Source organism: Macaca thibetana, chromosome 19, assembly GCF_024542745.1.
Source record: "Macaca thibetana thibetana isolate TM-01 chromosome 19, ASM2454274v1, whole genome shotgun sequence".
In the NCBI taxonomy this organism is placed as follows: domain Eukaryota; kingdom Metazoa; phylum Chordata; class Mammalia; order Primates; family Cercopithecidae; genus Macaca; species Macaca thibetana.
Window position 1 is genome coordinate 3,572,950 of NC_065596.1, and position 19,601 is coordinate 3,592,550.

The window sequence follows — 19,601 nt, forward strand, 5'->3', positions numbered from 1 at the left end:
TGGTCTCAAACTCCTGAACTCAAGTGATCCACCTGCCTCAGCCTCCCAAATTGCTGGGATTACAGGCCCCAGCCACCGTGCCAACCAAGAAAACAATCTTTTTAAAAATATAAATAAAATAATTAATTTCTGAGAACAAATTTAACCCAAGAGACAAAAAATCTTAACAATGAAAGATATAAATCAATAAAAGAAATTAGGGAAGACACAAATAAATTTGAAAATATTTCATATTTATGGATTGAAAAAATAAATACTGTTAAAGTACTATATTCTCTAAAGTAATCTATAGATTCAGGAAACTTCCTATCAAAATTCCAGTAGCATGTTTTCTTATAGTAATGAAAACTACAATTCTAAAATTTACAAAAAACTACAATAAACTTCAAATAGCCAAATATGAAAAAAAAAAACAGAGGGACATCATACTTTATAATTTCAAACTATATTTCCAGAATATACTAACAAGAATAGGATGGAATGTTCAGAAAATTAACATAAAAACCAATAGAACAGAGACCACTACTCTCACACATTTCAGAAATGATGCAAAAAGAGAACTAATAAAATAGTTTAACATAAGTTTCTCAAAATCATGCAGATGCAGATATTTGTGTGTCTCCCAAAACAATGGAAAAGCAGTCAGATTGTGCAGTCTCTTATATGCCATGAAGAGGATTTTCGCTCTCACTGTAAACTTAAAGGAGTATCAATGAAGAGAAAGTAGAATCCTTAGAGAATTTAAAAGCGTAAGACAGAAGATGGCCCTATGTGAGAACAAAAACAACAACAACAAAAATATATATACCTCAGGCTTCCGGGAAACTCTTTGCTTTGGAACACAGCTTCCCAAATCAGCAGGACAGATTTGGTGATGGTATTATATTCACTTGATAACTATCACCGGCCTCGGCCTCCCAAAGTGCTGGGATTACAGGCGTGAGCCACTGCGCCTGGCAGGGACTGGCTTTTTTTTTTTTTTAATCTTTCAACCTTTCATCTATGTCAACTGTTTCATTCACTCTCACCTACCTGGGGGTTTCACTACCAGATTCCAGGGATATTTTCCTTGCTCCAGACAAAGATCAGGACATCAATACCTGCTTTATTAAAAATAAATAACAGATAAAACATACCATGCTGAAGAAAATTTTTTTTTTTTTACATTTGGACAATTTCACCACCCTCAAGATAAAAAATTTTTTAAAACAGGCATCAGAAACTCATTTATGAAAAAGCATCAAATTATCAAGATAAAAATCCTATTTTTTTTTTTTCATGGACAACGAAAACAGAGAAACTCAATGAAAACAAAAATTATTTAGGAAAACTTTAGGGTATATAAGGAATTGTGTATTAAAGTTATTCTCACCCAAGACCAGGTTTCTGTAGTTCTCTAACATCACTTTCCTATACAAATCTTGCTGAGCAGTGTCCAGGCATTGCCACTCCTCCAGAGAGAATTCTATGGCCACATCCCTAAATGTCAACGGCCCCTGAAACAAACACACACACGCATGCACATGTGCACACAAACACACATATTTACACGTGGGCAAAATTTATCATTTGAGTTAAGGTTAAATGAGAGAGTAAAAAAGCTTGGTTCTGACTTACAGGAATGACTGAAGTTATTCAACAATTTTCAACACAGAAATATCTCTAATGTATTCTCTGAGGGATGAGAATGGTATAAGATCTACAACACCAGTGTATATATACTTTTATGAATACTAAAGTATAAAACTAAATGCATAAACACAAACATGTACTTTTTTAGTGCTATATTTGCCACACAAAGAATGAGTTGTGTATATTTTTCAGACAAAAAAGATGTTGAGTTAGAAGGCACCTCTCAAGTTTTAATGTGAACAATAAACTGAAGATCTTGTGCACAATTTTTTTTTCCAGAAGATCTGAAATAAACTCTGCTTTCTGAATTTCTAACAAGCTCACTAGTAATGCCAATGTGTTTGGCCCAGAAAGAATATTTTGTCAAATATCCCGTAAGCGGAAGAACCTGTGTTTTACTCAATTTTTCTGCCCTGTAAACAAAGACAAGAGTCTTCATTTTCCAAAGACAGATATATGCAAGGAAAACCTAAGAAAGAAAGGCAGCTGCCGGATTAAATGTGATGGTTTATGCACAGCTCTTCTTTAGCTACATAAAGATACTTAATAATGAAGAGAAAAATAATGAACTCTACAGTGAAATAAGTATTTCAGAGAGCTCTTTAAGTAAATTTTAAAATCAACTGCATTAGGACAAATGTTTATGATGTGCTGATGCGATGCACACAGAAGAACACATCATCACTGCTGAGATACTGCCTCTCAAAAAGTAAATTCTAGTCTGAATTTAACCATACAGAAAAGTCAGTATTATGTGGAGTTCAAGATGCAGATATCTTCTATGGTCTGTAATTTTTAATAACATTTTAAAGTAGTCTTTCTTTAGCACCCGAGAGAGCAGGTATCTCTCAATAACTTTTTTTCAGAATTTTCAGGGTAATAAACGCTATCCTGTTTAAATAAGCATTTTCCTAATCCTGTTCCACACAGAGTTAATGGAGAAAACAGATGAAGTCACAAGACTACATGCTATTTATCTTTACTAAGGAGCCCAGCTTTCCGCCAATGGGAATCTTGAATATCTACATTTTCCCATGTTCAACGGCAACAAAGGGAACAGAACTAAGACCTGCAGAAAAAGCCCACCCATTTCTGTCCTTTATAACAGCAGAGATTCAGGAACAACAAGCTGCTCAATGAATATAAAAATATGTTTCTCTATTTCTGTCTTCATGTGCCCGCCCTTGCCACAAACACCAGCAATTTCTGCTATGGTGATGAAAATATGGGTCACACTGACCTCTTCCTATTAAAACCAAATAGAACAGTTCCTGTGACTACCTTTTAGTGCAAAGGTGAAACTCAACTCTCATGAATGTATCTTGAACCCCACCCACTTGATTTTGTCCTCACCTTAGCGTCACATGAGAAACAATTAAAACAACATGAATACTTTCACCTAGAACAATACACAGAACCTGGGGAGATGGCACAAGTAAAGAGATGTCTGCAAATTGGCCATGTGATCCTAATGAGAAGCCTGGGCTGATAGTCACTTAGCTAAGCATTGCCTCTCAAGCTTTAATGAACTCAAAAATCACTTGGTAATGTTGGTCCCGCTTTATGTAATGTGATTCTGCAAGTTTAGAAAGGGTCCATGAATGGGTGTTCCAAACAAGTCCCCTGTCAAAGTCAATGTTGCTATGTTGCTCCACCTGGGCTTATCATTAGCATTAGAGAAAGCAGGCACAGGACAGAGCCCCTTACATTCAGCATTCTTGCGCAGGTACTATGTGCTCAAGAGTATGATACAGAGCACGGTGCTGGGAATAACACATTCTGTGATTAAATCCTAGTAAGACCTTCGAAGTTCATACTAAGTGTTCAATAATTCTCAGGATTTAGATAAAGGGCCCAGAATTAGTATTTCTTCCTCTGTTTCTCTGTCATTGATTTTCTTAAAAATAAACTAAAAGCTAAATATAGACAGATGAAGATATATAAAGAAATATAGACAGAAAGAGTTTAATGTAGTTTAGAGGATTTTTTCTGTTTATATATACTTGTTTGTGACTTGTATAGCAACTACTGGATCTGCAGGAATAGAAAACAAGTTGCTAAATGGAATGTTTCTGTAAGCACTGGTTTTACTACAAAATTTAAAAATTAAGATCTTAAAATGTATAGTTTATTTTTCTTATGTATCTACTTTTGGGTTTCAGGATATTGTGAGCACCAGCTCTAGAAAGTCAGCAGGATTTACCAGCCAAAACGTGAATCTCTATAAATCAGTTTTGTAAGGAAAGACTCCAGAGTGGGGCCAGAGCTAAAAATGCCTCCAAAAAAAGTGAATCTGATCAGAACTGGGGCAGGGAGAAGACCCTAGGTTGAATTTGTTCTCTATGCCACTGAGGTATTTCCAGTTCTGTTTTTCCTAAGCTTACCTAAGAAAAACTTAAATCCCAGAGTTTATGTAACTTTAATCTATTTTTGCCACTGCTCTCAATTTTATAACATACACTAATAAGCAATTTAAATGAATCTTTTAAAGTTTTCTAGGATAATTTTATTAGAAGATAAATATGTATTCTTAGAAAAGTAAAATAAACACAAATAATAACACCTCTTCAGTCCATAAATATCCCTTCAGGTGATAACATCAGAAGTCACAGCAATATTTTCAAAAAGTGGCCCAAGTTGTTGTTGTTGTTGTTTTTCCCAAACATCTATTCATTCTACCAACCATATAATGCTTAATTCAACCATGTATTCAGTTGCTAGTCTAGACTAAAAGTTCCTGGATGGTAGGGACCATGACTGCTTCATCTATTTTTTGAATGATAATATAAAATGGAAGCAATTAGTTTATTTGAGTTGCCAGACCTCCTCTTGTCTTTCACCCAACTAGCAGAAAACTTGATAAACTTTAATTTGGGCACCAACCAAAGTTCTCTCTTATGAGGGAGAAAAAAACACAGAATGACTCCTTTCTCTTACACTGAGACACAAGCAGAATTAATCACTCTTGTCAGCCTGACACAATTCTGTCCCTGACATCCTCAAATGTCTTAAAGAAACCTAGGTGATTGTGAGAGGGTTCCCAGTGACCCAAGGCTGATGGCCCAATGATAAGCTGAACTGGAGAAACTCAGGCTGATTCTAAATAGAAAACAGAACTGCTTTGGTGGAGCTCCAGAATCTGGACAACCTATCCTGATTTGCTAGCTTTTGCGTAAGAAGGACAAGAATACTCTACTCCATAATTACAATTTACAGGTAGGTATAGTTGTGGTCATGGCTCTGGATACTTTGTGGCCTTGATCTCTCACTCTGAAGATGCTTGTTTACACTTACAGATTCTGTCATCAGATTCTATTTATACCTGGAGCCTCTCATATAACTGTAGCAGGTCACCAAACAAGATCTGAAAAGCTTACAAAGCCACACTCTCAAAGGGGGGCTTTAAGATGTCTATGTTGACATCTCACAATGCAGAAAATATATTTTGTTGGTTTTCATTACATTCTCAATCGAAAGTCTGGCCCTGTCTTGTAAATCCCAGGCAGAGGCCTGACCCTATGTGCAGATTCTAGGTGGGATTAACCTGACTCCGCATCCTTGGGTGTTACAGCAAGCGGAGTACAATCAAAGGAGAGATCCCTTCATAGAGGTTCCTCTAGCACATTCTAAGTAATATGTCTACCTAAAAGGAAAAAACTGAGGAAACATGAATTAGAAAGTTCGCTGGGCCAAGCTTGAGGATTGTAACCTTGGAGCAATGATACATCCTCCAAAGACTGAACAAATAAGAAATTGAATCCCTGAATAGACCAATAACAAGCTCCAAAACTGAATTAGTAACAAATAGCCAGTCAGGGCCGGGTGTGGTGGCTCACGAGGTCAGATTGAGACCATCCTGGCTAACATGGTGAAACCCCATCTCTACTAAAAACACAAAAAATTAGCCGGGCATGAAGGCGGGCGCCTGTAGTCCCAGTTACTCGGGACGCTGAGACAGGAGAATGGGGTGAATCCATAAGGCAGAGGTTGCAGTGAGCCGAGATTGTGGCAGCACTGCAGCCTGGGCGACCGAGTGAGACTCTGTCTCAAAAAAAAAATAAATAAAAATAAATAAATAAATAAATAAATAGCTGTCCGGGCATGGTGGCTCAGCCTATAATCCCAGCACTTTGGGAGGCCGAGGCGAGTGGATCATGAGGTCAGAAGTTCAAGAATAGCGAATAGCCTGGTCAACATGGTGAAACCCCATCTCTACTAAAAATACAAAAATTAGCTGGGTGTGGTGGTCCACACTTGTAATCCCAGCTACTCAGGTGGCTGAAGCAGAGAATTGCTTGAACTCGGGAGGTGGAGGTTGCAGTGAACTGAGATTGTGCCGCTGCACTCCAGCCTGGGCGACAGAGTGAGACTCTTTCTCAAAAAGTAAAATAAAACAAAATTAAATAAATACATAAATAGCCTACCCACCAAAAATAAAACAAAGAACCAGACAAATTTACAGCTGAATTCTACCAGATGTAAAATAAGAGCTTGTACCACTTCTACTAATATTATTTCAAAATACTGAGAAAAAGGGACTTCTTTCCAACTCATTATATAAAAATAGCATTATTCTGATATGAAAATTTGGCAAATATAAAACAAAAAAATAGAAAACTCGAGGCCAATATTTTTAATGAACATTGATGAAAATATCCTCAACAAAATACTGGCAAACCAAATCCAGGAGAACACCAAAAAGCTAATGTGATCAACTTGGCTGTATCTCTGAAATAAAAGGTTGGTTCAACATACAATTAATAAATGTTACTCTTCAAGTAAACAGAACTAAAGACAAAAACCACAAGGTTATTTCAGTAGATGTTAAAAAAGTTTGCAATAAAATTTACCATCCTTCATGTTTAAAACTTTCAAAAAACTAGGCATTGGAGGTACCTACATCAAAATAATGAGTCATCTAAATATGACAAACTTACAGTCAACATAGAAAATGAACACAAGCTGGAAGCATTCCTTCATGAAAACTGGCACAAGACAAGAATGCTTTTTCTCAAAACTCTTATTCAACACAGAATTGAAAGTCTTGGCCAGAACAATCAGGGAAGAGATAGAAATAAAAGGCATTCAAACAGGAAGAGAGGAAGTCAAACTATTCCTGTGTGCAGATGACAAGATTCTGTATCTTCAAAATCCTAGAGTCTCAGCACAAAAGTTATTTAAACTGATAAACAACTTCAGCAAAGTTTCAGGATACTAAATCAGTAGCATCCCTGATGTACAATAACAAGTACATGGCTAGTGTGACCCTCCCTGTCCCCTTTTATCTTAGCCTTAACTGCATCTGCCTGTAGCTTTCCAGGACTCCGTAGCTTCTGTCAGCAGAAAGGCTTCTTCCATGACTGGAGTGAGCAAGCTGGAACTTCTGCAGGGGAGGCTCTCCGGAAAAAAAACTAACTAGGCCTTTCATAAATTCCTTTTGCAGGCTCAATATTAGCCTTAGCTCTGAGTCACTGGGCTCAAACTTTAATTTTCATGTTAGAGTTACTCACTTGGTTTTTGAAATTAAGTATTTAAAAAATTCAGCAAAATGACTGAAACACAGTGTTCATATAAGGGAAAAAAAATTTTTAAGTGCTTACATTTATTTATTTTTTTTTTTTGAGACGGAGTCTCTGTCACCACCCTGGAGTGCAGTGGTGCGATCTTGGCTCACTACAACCTCAACCTCTTAGGTTCAAGTCTCAGCCTCCCGAGTAGCACCACAGGTGCGTGCCACCATGCCCAGCTAATTTTTGTACTTTTAGTAGACACGGGGTTTCACCATGTTGGTCAGGATGGTCTTGATCTCTTGACTTTGTGATGTACCTGCCTCGGCCTCCCAAAGTGTTGTGATTACAGGCGTTAGCCACTGCGCCCGGCCAAGGTGCTTATACTGTATACCTTAATAAGAAAAGCAGGCCGGGCACGGTGGCTCAAGCCTGTAATCCCAGCACTTTGGGAGGCCGAGACGGGTGGATCACGAGGTCAGGAGATCGAGACCACCCTGACTAACACGGTGAAACCCCGTCTCTGCTAAAAAATACAAAAAACTAGCCAGGCGCCTGTAGGCCCAGCTACTTGGGAGGCTGAGGCAGGAGAATGGCGTAAACCCTGGAGGCGGAGCTTGCGGTGAGCTGAGATCCGGCCACTGCACTCCAGCCTGGGTGACAGAGCGAGGCTCCGTCTCAAAAAAGAAAAGAAAAGAAAAAGTATCTATTTCTTTTGGAAAATAAATGTCTTATTCTATTAATTCCATTAAAAATCATGCAGTAAACAATGAGTCATGAAAACACTTCTAGGCAGTACCAACTTTTGTCTCATAATATTTAGCATGAAACTCACGAATCAAGAAAACAGGATTTGAACAGAGATATTCACTGTCAAAAATTTATCTTGCAAAAAAAGGAACTGATGTTTTTATGAATCTATGTAACCAATCATCTACCACAATTTCTCATGGAAATGTATTCATTTTCTACAGCAAAAATGAAATAGAGATTTTTTCCTCTTCTTTTTCTTGGCAGCATTCTAAAAGCTAAGCCTTGAAATTCTGTTTGAAATCACCCAGTTACAAAAAAAAAAAAAAAACCTGAGAAAATTCGTAAACTCACTCTGGGAAAGAAAAAGGTATGTGAGAATTTTTAACAAATGACATGTATGATTAGATACTAATTTTTTGAAACTCACATCTTTCATGTCTTTTGTAAATATTTTTCTACCTTTCAAACCCTACTATAAAAACTCAGGTCAAAATAAGTGAACAAATCCCTTCAAGGTGACAAATCCATGAGTGGAAGTGCTGGTTAAATAACAGATGTGGGTTGGGCGCGGTGGCTCACGAAGCCAAGGCGGATGGATCACGAAGTCAGGAGATTGAGACCAGCCTGGCTAACATGGTGAAAGCCTCTCTACTAAAAATACAAAAAATTAGCCGGACGTGGTGGCGGGCGCCTGTAGTCCCAGCGACTCGGGAGGCTGAGGCAGGAGAATGGCGTGAACCTGGGAGGCAGAGCTTGCAGTGAGCCAAGATCAGGCCACAGCACTCCAGCCTGGGCGACAGTGAGACTATGTCCCAAAAAAATAAAAATAAAATAAATAATAAATAATAAATAAATAAATAACAGATGTGTCTGACTCATGTTTCAAGTAAGGCCATTCAATCACTTGATTCTTCCACCCACTCCTGCTCATTGTGTGCTCAAGAACCACCCATCCAGAAGACACTGCACTGTTTCTCGGTGACTGTCCCACTTGCATTTTACTTGGCCAGCTCTTACACCATCTCACTGGAGTCAGTTTTGTTTTTGTTCTTGTCTGTCTTTTGGGATACTATTTTTTTGATCACAAAATTTTCACTTTTTTTTTTTACTCCCTTTCTTTTACTATATTTATTTCACTATTTTTCTGCTCCCCTTAGAGAATCCAGGGGGCAGAAATTATTTGTGTTTTCTCCTCATTACCAGCATCTGATTGGCTGACCAGCAATTTGTCTCTAAGAAACGGAAGCCTGGTTGGGTGAAGGCAATTTTAACATTTCAAGGGGTTACCCTTTCAAAATAAGAGCCCACCGGCAGATTCCCCTTAGCCCCAGAATATCCACTTGCTCCCTTGAGAGGATACACTCCATACCTCAGGTCATCTTATGGGAGAAAATATACCAGAAGCTGAAATCCAATGGACACTCTAGCTAACATAACCATGGCAGTTACCACTGTGTATCCCCAGATAGTACTGAAACCCATGAACAGGAAAAAACCAAAGGGTGGCTGAGGACACATCATCCCATAAATTTTCCAAAGGAGAACTTTGACCCAAAAACATTCCGGTAACATCTCTGTGCCTAGACAAGATAAAAGCAAAAGAGACACAGAGATTTACGACAGTATAGTGTCAGAGTATTATTATTTGCTTTCTTTTCATGGGAAATATTTACAGATAACAAATCTCCTTAAACGCACCATTTAACCATTTAATGCTTTGCGAAAAAAATAATTAAAATATGGTATAAAAAAGTACACTAAAAGACAAAAAGGCAATAATATGAACTAGGGAGGAAAAGCTGGCATTTGGGAACGTCAGAAGAAACTGGAAATTATCTTACTGCAAGCCAGAGTGAGGCTGGAGAAATGGGGGATGGGTTCCAAGACGCTGCTTGGGACACAGGTGAAAAATACAGCAGAAAATCAGTTCCCTGTGGAGTGTGAAAATAAATAAGTGGCAGGCAATTAGACTGAGGTATCTCTAGTCCCTGGATTCTTTCTTAAAAAAAAAAAAATCTAAATCTAACTCAGGTGCATTATTTTTAATTACTACATTCAGAGAAACAAAATTCAGGCTCCAGCAACTATAAACTGCCAATTAAGCTCTGATTACAAAACCAGGAAATTTTCACCTTTAATGCACAAATTAAGAAACCACGTAACTGTACCTAATCAATTACTAAATTTGGTTTCTTCACCATGCATTTTATAAAAGATTTTCCTTCAAGCCTCTCCCACAGACCACAAACTACAAAACATAGCTGGGTGCTCTACAATTCTAGAACCACTCTGATTAAATTGTTTAATATTTTTGCAGTGACTCCATAAATTTTTAATAGGAAAAAATAGCAACTGGGAACCCCACGGACCAAAGCTCTTCGCAATCATGAACCCGCAACCCAACTCGGGATTCTCCCCTGACAACCCTCCCGTGGTCCCTGCACAATTTGAGACGCGGTGCTGCGGGTGCAGAGCTGCCAGAGAGGGCTCCAGGCAGGGCACAGTCACAGTGCAGGGAAGAGACCAGACGCCCGAGGCCCCGGCTGTCGGCGCAGCCGCCAACTTATGACTGAAGGAGACTGAGGCCGAGCTGGGCAAGGAAAACTCGGGCGCAGATTGTGGAGCTGACTGCGAGGAGGCCTGAGTCACGTCACAGCCACTTCCCACCGGTTCCAAGCAACCCCTTGCCCTCTCTCGCGATGTCGGACCCGGCACTCTCACCATTTCTAGGCTTTCAGGGGGTCCTGGCATCTTAGCTATGGATCTCCCAATACCTTCGGGTCATGAAGCCACACACGCTGAGGACACAGAACAGTGGAGAGACCTGGAGCTCAGCAGCAGCGAGAAACAACGGCCCAGCCACATCCCGGAAGCCGTCCTTTCCACTCCAGCTGTGTGCCTGATTGGACGGTTCCCAGCTCAGTGCTCCTGATTGGATAAGATTTAAGGACCCGCCCCTTCAGGCCCTGAGTGACAGAAGATATGACCAAATGCTGGGCGAAGTGAAGAAAGAGTGACAGCCCAGGTTGCAGCCTTTTCAGGCAGGGGTTCCTACCTGAGCTGAGCCAGGCCCACCTTAGAGGGTATTTTCCCCTAACCTTGTGTATAAGGTCATAAGCAGTTATAAATAATATATGGCTATTCACAAATTTAAAAAAATAATTATTTTAAAATTTCAGATTTTATGACCTTCCTGGCTCCTAGTGCTTTGAACTAGCAGCCTGAGATTTTTAAAAGGAGCCAATCTTCTGAAATAAGATGTGAACCACATGTGAATTTTAAATTTTCTAGTAGCCAGACTTGAAAAATAAAGAAGGGCCAGGCGAGGTGGCTCACGCCTGTAATCCCAGAACTTTGGGCGGCCGAGGCGGGTGGATAACCTTAGGTCAGGAGTTTGAGACCAGTCTGGCCAACATGATGAAACCCCGTCTCTACTAAAAATGCAAAAATTAGCCAGGCGTGGTGGCGGGCGCCTGTAATCCGAGCTACTTGGGAGGCTGAGGCAAGAGAATCGCTTGAACCCGGAAGGCAGAGGGAGGCGGAGGTTGCAGTTAGCTGAGATCGCCCCAGTGCACACTCCAGCCTGGTCAACAAGAGCGAAACTCCATCTCAAGTAAAAAAGAAGAGAGAAAGAGAGAGAGAGAAAGAAAGAGTGAAAGAGAGAGAGAAAGAGAGGAGGAAGGAAGAGAGGGAGGGAGGGAGGGAGGAAGGAAGGAAAGAAGGAAGGAAAGAAGAAAGGAAGGAAAGAAGAAAGGAAGGAAGAGGAAGGAAGAAAAAGGAGAAAGAAAGAAAAGTGAAGAGAAGAAAGAAAATAAAAGTGAAAGAAAAGAAAGCCGGGTGCAGTGTCTCATGCCTGTTATCTCAGCACTTTGGGAGGCCGAGGCAGGCGGATCACCCGAGGTCAGGAGTGCAAGACCAGCCTGGCCAATATGGTGAAACCCCGTCTCTACAAAAATACAAAAATTAGCTGGGTATGATGGCAGGTGCCTGTAATCCCAGCTACTAGAGAGGCTGAGACAGGAGAATCGCTTAAACCCAGGAGGCAGAGGTTGAGGTGAGCCAAGATCACGCCATTGTACTCCAGTGTGGGCGACAGAGCAAGACTCCATCTCAAAAATAAAAAAAAATTAAGAAAGAAGAAGAAGAAACAGGTGAAATTAGTTGTAACAATTTAATTAACCCAATATATCCAAAATATTATCATTGTAATATGTGAGCAATATGTAATGATTAATGAAGTATATATATTTTTGGAACTATATCTTTGAAACTAACTCTGTATTTTATCTTTCTAGCAAATTACAATTTAGTTTCTAGCAAATTGCAGCAACATTCCAGGCACCCAGTAGCCAGCCACACATGGCCAATAACTATTGTATTGAACGTGTTAGCTCTGACGTCAGGAAGGTGAAGGGTCTGAACATCCATTTTCTGCCAGAGGTGAGGGGACAACCTCTCTCTACCAATGTCTCTGTGCTGTTCCGAGAGTGGTACAGATAGTGGCCATAGAAAGATCAGAGGGTATCAAGAATAAAATCACCACAGGTAGACCACTGCTGGCCACCTGTTGCCCACCTTTCTTCTAAAGATCATACAGTGAACAAAGAATGATAGGGCCACCAGGCACAGTGGCTCACGCCTGTAATCCCAGCTCTTTGGGAGACCGAAGTGGGTAAATCACTTGAAGTCAGGAGTTCGAGACCAGCATGGCCAACATGGCAAAACCCCGTCTCTACTAAAAATATATAAATTGGCTGGGCATGGTGGTGTACACCTGTAATCCTAGCTACTCAGAAGGCTGAAGCAGGAGAATCACTTAAACCTGGGAGACAGAATTTGCAGGAGAATGGCGTGAGCCTGGGAGGCAGAGGTTGCAGTGAGCTGAGATTGTGCCACTGCACTCCAGCCTGGGCGACAGAGCGAGAATCTGTCTCAAAAAAAAAAAAAAAAAAAGAATCTAGAACTAGAAATACCATTTGACCAAGCAATCCCATTACTGGGTATATACCCAAAGGATTATAAATCACTCTACTATAAATGCATACATATGTTTATTACAGCACTATCACAATAGCAAAGACGGAACCAACTCAAATGTCCATCAATGATAGACTGGATGAAGAAAATTTGGTACATATACTCATGGAATACTATGCAGCCATAAAAAACGATGAGTTCATGTCCTTTGCAGGGACATGGATGAAGCTGGAAACCATTATTTCAGTAAACTAACACAAGAACAGGAAACCAAACACTGCATGTTCTCACTCATAAGTGGGAGTTGAACAATGAGAACACGTGGACAGAGGGAGGGGAACATCACACACAAGGGCCTGTTAAGGGGAGGGGAACTAGAGGAGGAATAGCATTAGGATAAATACTTAATGTGGGGGAGGGGTTGATGGGTGCAGCAAGCCACCATGGCACGTGTATACCTATATAACAAAACTGAACATTCTGCACATGTACCCCAGAACTTAAAGTATAATTTTTTAAAAATCAGAAAAAAAACCGCTAATAATCATTCCATAGAAAATGAAATATTTTGGTATAAATTAAACAAAATATATATTAGACCTTTGTGCTGAAAATTACAAAATGCTGATGAAAGAAAGAAAATAATACTGAAACAATTGAAGATATATGGTTTCTTGATTGATTGAAAGACTCAACATAGTAAATATGTTAGTTCTCATTGGCATGATTTATAGGTTTATTGGCATTCCTGTCAAAATCCCAATGAGGTGTTTTAGTCCTAAATAACCTTATTGAAAAATTTGAATAAACAGGCAAAGGAACTAGACATATCTGAAAAAATTTTAAAAGAAAGTATAGCATGAGGACTCATCATATGGTGTAAGCCAGTGTGAAGGCTTATAACAGGTCACCCCTCACCTGAGGGTTTGCTTTCCACAGTTTCAGTTACCTAAGTTTGACTGCAGTTCAAAACTATTAAATGGGAAATTCCAGAAATAAAAAATTCATAAGTTTTAAATTGGATGCTATTCTGAGTAGTATGGTGACATTTTGCACAGTCCTATGCCATCACTCCAGGGACATGAATCAAGCTGTGTCCAGCACACCCAGGCTGTATATGCTACCCACCTGCTAGTTACTTAGTAGCTGTCTTGGCTATCAGATCCACTGTCATGGTTTTGCAGTGCTTGTGTTCAAGTACCCTTTGTTTTACTTAATGATGGCCCTAAAGTGCAAGTGTAGTGATGCTGGCATATTGTTATAATTTTTCTGTTTTCTGATGAGTTATTGCTGTTAATCTGTTACTATGTTTATTTCATAAATTAAACTTTATCATATTTATATGTATATACACACACACATACAGTATTTACAGGGCTCAATATTATCCAAGGTTTCAGGCATCCACTGGGGGTCTTGGAATGCATCTCCTTTGGATAAGGGCGGACTACTGTATAAAGTTGCAATAAGAGAACAGTGTGGAGGTCCGTCCCACAGACCCTGACCCAACAACGGATGAAAAAAGTACACTGACACACAGATATTCTGCTTTGCCAGTCCAGCTGAGCATTTGGGCCACTTAGTAGCAGCCACAGCCTCACTCAGTTAGCGAGAGACTTGCATTTATTCAGTAGATATTAATTGACAAAGGTCGTGAGTAAACACCACTAGAGGGTAATTGACATTGTGGACTTTCCGAGTAGAAAGCAATTAAGCACCTGTGGTAAAACAAAGGTTAGTCTTAAGACCACATGAGTAAACAAGTTAGTTAGATAAACTACTCTACATTCATTTGTATTTGAACCTTAAGTTCTTTGGCTCCTGCAGAGAGACTCTGGCTGCCTTCAGGCAGATTTATTACTGGAGCTTATGCAAACTCTTAGGCCTTCCAAGAGTGTTTGTGGCTGTTATAACTAATTTTTTTTCCCACCAGCCTGACTGAACCCCCACAGAACAGGGTTTTAATGAAATATACACATTGATGGAATCCACACATAGAAAAAAGGAAAAAGAATGGAAAATCTAGACATTGACTCAGAAATATGCTGTTATAGACTGTATGTTTGTGTCTCCCCCAAATTTACATGTTGGAGCCTGTGTCCTCAATATGGTGGTATTTGGAGATGGAGCCTTTTGGAGGTAGTTACGGTTAGATTAGTTCATGAGAGTTGGGCTCTTAAGATGAGATTAATGCCTTATAGGAAAAGGAAATGAGAGCTTGCTCTCTTCACATGCATGTGCAGAGGAAAGGCCACATGAACACGCAGTGGTCACCTGCAAGATGGAAACAGGCCCTCACTTGGACCTCGCCATGCTGGTATCCTGATACCAGACTCTCAGCCCCCAGACCTGTGAGAAAATAACTGTTGTTTAAGCCACACAGTGTGTGGTATTTTATTATGGCCACTGGAACTAAGACATATGCCAAATGGATTGTTGATAAAAATGCAGAAGAAATTCTATGCAGGGCCATGCTTGGTGGTTCACACGTGTAATCCCAGCATTTGGGGAGGCTGAGGTGCACACATAGCTTGAGATCATGGAAAAACGCCATCTCTACTAAAAAACACAAAAAATTAGCTGGGTGTGGTGGTGTGTGCCTATGGTCCCAGCTACTCGGGAGGCTGAGGTGGGAGGATCACTTGAACACAGGAGGTGGAGGTTACAGTGAGCCAAGATCATGCCACTGCCCTCCAGCCTGAGCCACAGAGTGAGACTCTGAATCAAAAGAAAACAAAAAAAACTCTCAAGCTCTCCTTCGTCCACCACTGCCAACTCCTTCTTCTGCCACTCCTGGTGCTGCTTGTGTACTCGTTTGGTCCGGACGTGGTACCTCTTTTGTGAAGCTGCAGCTGAGGAGACTCAGGCGCTGGCCATGGCCGATGAAAAGCCCAAGGAAGGAGTCAAGACTGAGAACAACGATCATATTAATTTGGAGGTGGCGGGGCAGGATGGTTCTGTGGTGCAGTTTAAGATTAAGAGGCATACACCACTTAGTAAACTAATGAAAGCCTAATGTGAATGACAGGGATTGTCAATGAGGCAGATCAGATTCCGATTCGATGGGCAACCAATCAATGAAACAGACACACCTGCACAGTTGGAAATGGAGGATGAAGATAACAATTGATGTGTTCCAATAGCAGACGGGAGGTGTCTAGTGAAAAGGGAACCTGCTTCTTTACTCCAGAACTCTGTTCTTTAAAGACCAAGATTACATTTTCAGTTAGAAAACTGCAATTTGGTTCCACCATATCCTGACTACTACCCTATAGTTTTCTCTATTCTTTCATTTCCCCCCTTCCCCATTCCTTTATTGTACATAAAGTAACTGGTATATGTGCACAAGCATATTGCATTTTTTTTTAACTAAACAGCCAATGGTATGTTTTGATTGACATCAAGTGGAGATGGGATGTGGAAAAATACTGATTCTGTGAAAATACCCCCTTTCTCCATTAGTGGCGTGCTCATTCAGCTCTTATCTTTATATTCCAGTAAGTTATTTTGCTCTCACTGTTTTAACAAAAACACAACATAAAAATCCTTGCGGCCGGGCGCGGTGGCTCACGCCTGTAATCCCAGCACTTTGGGAGGCCGAGGCGGGCGGATCACAAGGTCAGGAGATCGAGACCACGGTGAAACCCCGTCTCTACTAAAAATACAAAAAATTAGCCGGGCGCGGTTGTGGGCGCCTGTAGTCCCAGTTACTCGGGAGACTGAGGCAGGAGAATGGCGTGAACCCGGGAGGCGGAGCTTGCAGTGAGCCGAGATCGCGCCACTGCACTCCAGCCTGGGCGACAGAGCGAGACTCCGTCTCAAAAAAAAAAAAAAAAAAAAAAAAAAAAAAAAAAAAAAAAAATCCTTGCATACCTTGTTCAATTGAGGAATTTTAACGTTTTTCATTTATCATTGTAAAGCCAAGGACAATTTTTTAACTTTTTTGTATGTAGCTGTTACATGTAGGGCAATCTGTCTTTAAGTAGGGATAAATTACTCTAAAACAAAAAAGAATCCTAGATAGTTTTCCCTTCAAGTCAAGCATCTTGTTGTTTAAACAAACTTCTTGTTTAAAATGAAAAAAAAAAGAAATTAATTGCAGGAATTCAACAAATTATGCTGAAACATTTTGACAATATCTTTTTTTCTATTGTGGTAAAATACACATAACATGAAATTTACTATTTTAACCACTTTTATGTGTGCAATTCAGTGGCATTAATTGCACTCACAATGTTGTGCAACCATCTTCACTTTCTATTTCCAAAACGTTTTCATAACTCCAAACAGAAAGTCTAAAACCATTAAGCAATAACTATTCATGTCCCCCTCTCACCAGCCTGTGGTAACCTCTGATCTACTTTTTCTCTATGAATATGACTTTTGTAAGTATTTCATGTCAGTAGCATTATGACAATATTTGCTCTTTTGTGTCTACCTTGTTTTACTTAGCATAGTGCTTTCAAGTTTCACCTATATGTAGGAAGTGTCAGAACTTTTTCTTTCCTGACTGAATAATATTTCACTGTAGTGTGTACTGTATTTTGTTTATTCATTCATCTGCTCATGTATATCTTTTGGCCATCGTGAATAATGCTTTGGTGAACATTAGCATATTATCATATGTTCAATTCCCTATTTTCAATTCTTTTGGGTATATACATATGAGTTGAATTGTTGCATCAAGGGGTAATTTTTTTTTTAGCTTTTTGGTGTACCACTGAAGTATTTTTAATTTATTTTTTCTTCTGTTGCTCATGCATTTCACGTCATATCTGAGAATCCAGCACCAAATCAAAGGTTTACCTTATGTTTTCTTCTAAACAGTTTACTGTTTTAGGTCTTATATTTAGGTTATTATGAAACAAGAATTAAAAGAAATTAAAGAATGAGTAATCAGAAACTCAGTTGTATGTAAGAAAACCCAATTCCCCCTGAGAAAGAGAAAGAGCTGGAGTCCTTTGAAAATTAACTGCCTGTTTTTCTGTGGCTTGTGAGCCTTCTCTCCCTTTCCCAGGCATTGTGAAGACCCTGTTTCTCTAGCTGTGTAGCTGCAAGGTCACTAGACAGATAAACTCAAGTCATAAAACATGTTTTTCCTTGAAAAGTAAGAAATGATGTAATGCATGTCTTAATTAAATAATTGTCTTTGTTTCTTGCTTCTGTAATATGCTTCCCCCAGCACAAATCTCCCCCCACCCACGAAATACTTAAAAGGTAACTTGACTCTTTGTTCAGGGCTCAGTCCTTTGGATGTTAATCCGACTGGGTCAGTGCACCTAAATAATAAATATCCTCCTCAACCTCGTTGGTCTCTCTGATTCCTTATCAATCCTGCAATATTTCAGCCATTTTGAATTAATTTTTGTATGTGGTTTAAGGTAGTCTATAAATTCATTTTTTTCATGTGGAAATTCAGTTGACCCAGCATCATTTGTTGCAGACTTTTTTTTCTCCCAGTGAATGGATTTGGCAACTTTGTCAAAAATCAGTTGGCCATGGGTAGTTTATTTTAGGGATGTCAGTTGTATTCCATTTGTTTATATGTCTATACATACGCTATGACCACATTGTTTTGATAACTTTAGCTTTCTAATGAGAAACTTAATAGTTTTGAGATTGGAAATTGTGAGTCCTCTGACTGTTTTTCTTTTTAAAAATTATCTTGGCTACCCAGGGCCCCTTATAATTCCACGTGACTTTGAGGATCAGTTTTTTATTTCTGCAAAAATGTTGATGAGCTTTTGTAGGAATTGTGTTTAATCTGTAGGTTATTTTGAATGGTATTGTCATCTTAACAATCTGAAATCTTCCAAAACATAAGCATGAGATTCTATTTCATTTATTTATGCCTTCTTTAGTACTTTTCAGTAATGTTTTGTAGTTTTCAGTATACAAGTATTACACCTTCTTGGTTAAATTTATTTCTAGGTATTTTATTCTTTTAGATGCTGCCGTAAATAGAATTGTTTTCTTAACTTCCTCTTCAGATTGTCTTTGCAAATGTGAAACACAAATGATTTTTGTGTGTTGAGCTTGTACCCGGAAACTTTACTGAATGTTTATTGGCTATAGTATCTTTCTTGTTGATTCTTTATGATATTCTATCTTTAGGACTATCTCACCTGTAAGTATATATAGTTTTACTTCTTCCTTTACAATGGATGTCTTTATTTCTGTTTCTTGTTTAATTGCTTGAGTAGAATGTCCAATACAATGTTAAATAGCACTGGTGAAAGTGGGTATCTTTGTCTTCTTCCTGATATTCAGAGGAAAACTTTCTTTCATGAGTGACTATAATGTAAGCTGTGGATTCTTCACTAATGCTCTTTTCACGTTGAGGAAACTGTATTCCTTGTTTTCTTCGTTATCATAAATGGAAGTTGGATTTTTTCAAATACCTTTTCTGCAGCAATTTAGATTATACTGTGTTTTTTCCCTTTACTTTATTAATGTGGTATTTTACTTGATTTTCTTATGTTGACCCAGACTAGAATTTCTAAGATAAGCCCCATTTGGCCATGATGTACAATCCTCTTAACGTACTAATAGATACATACATCTTTCTTGTATTTTTGTTTGTATGTGTGTATCCATATGTGTAGTTTTATATCTCTATCTTTAGGGGATACTGCTCTGTAATTTTTTCTTGTCATGTCTTTATTTGGCTAATATATTCAGGATAATAATGCTGGCATATTAGAATACCATAGAAAATATTCCCTCCTCTTC

At 39.1% G+C, this 19,601-nt stretch overlaps 1 protein-coding gene and 1 pseudogene across 5 annotated transcripts in view; one reads left to right on the top strand and one right to left on the bottom strand.

The window, feature by feature from the left end:
• LOC126942199 (zinc finger protein 429-like) overlaps positions 1-19,601 on the bottom strand; it is a 234,312-nt gene that overhangs the window by 137,485 nt on the left and 77,226 nt on the right. Inside the window, exon 5 of one of the 5 annotated variants that reach the window (XM_050769523.1) lies at positions 1,033-1,044. The exons of the other annotated variants lie outside the window; for them this stretch is intronic. Coding sequence (XP_050625480.1) covers positions 1,033-1,044 — 12 coding nt within the window. The remainder of the gene's footprint in view (positions 1-1,032; positions 1,045-19,601) is intronic. 5 annotated transcript variants of the gene reach the window in all.
• On the top strand, positions 15,627-16,030 carry LOC126942374 (small ubiquitin-related modifier 2-like; annotated as a pseudogene).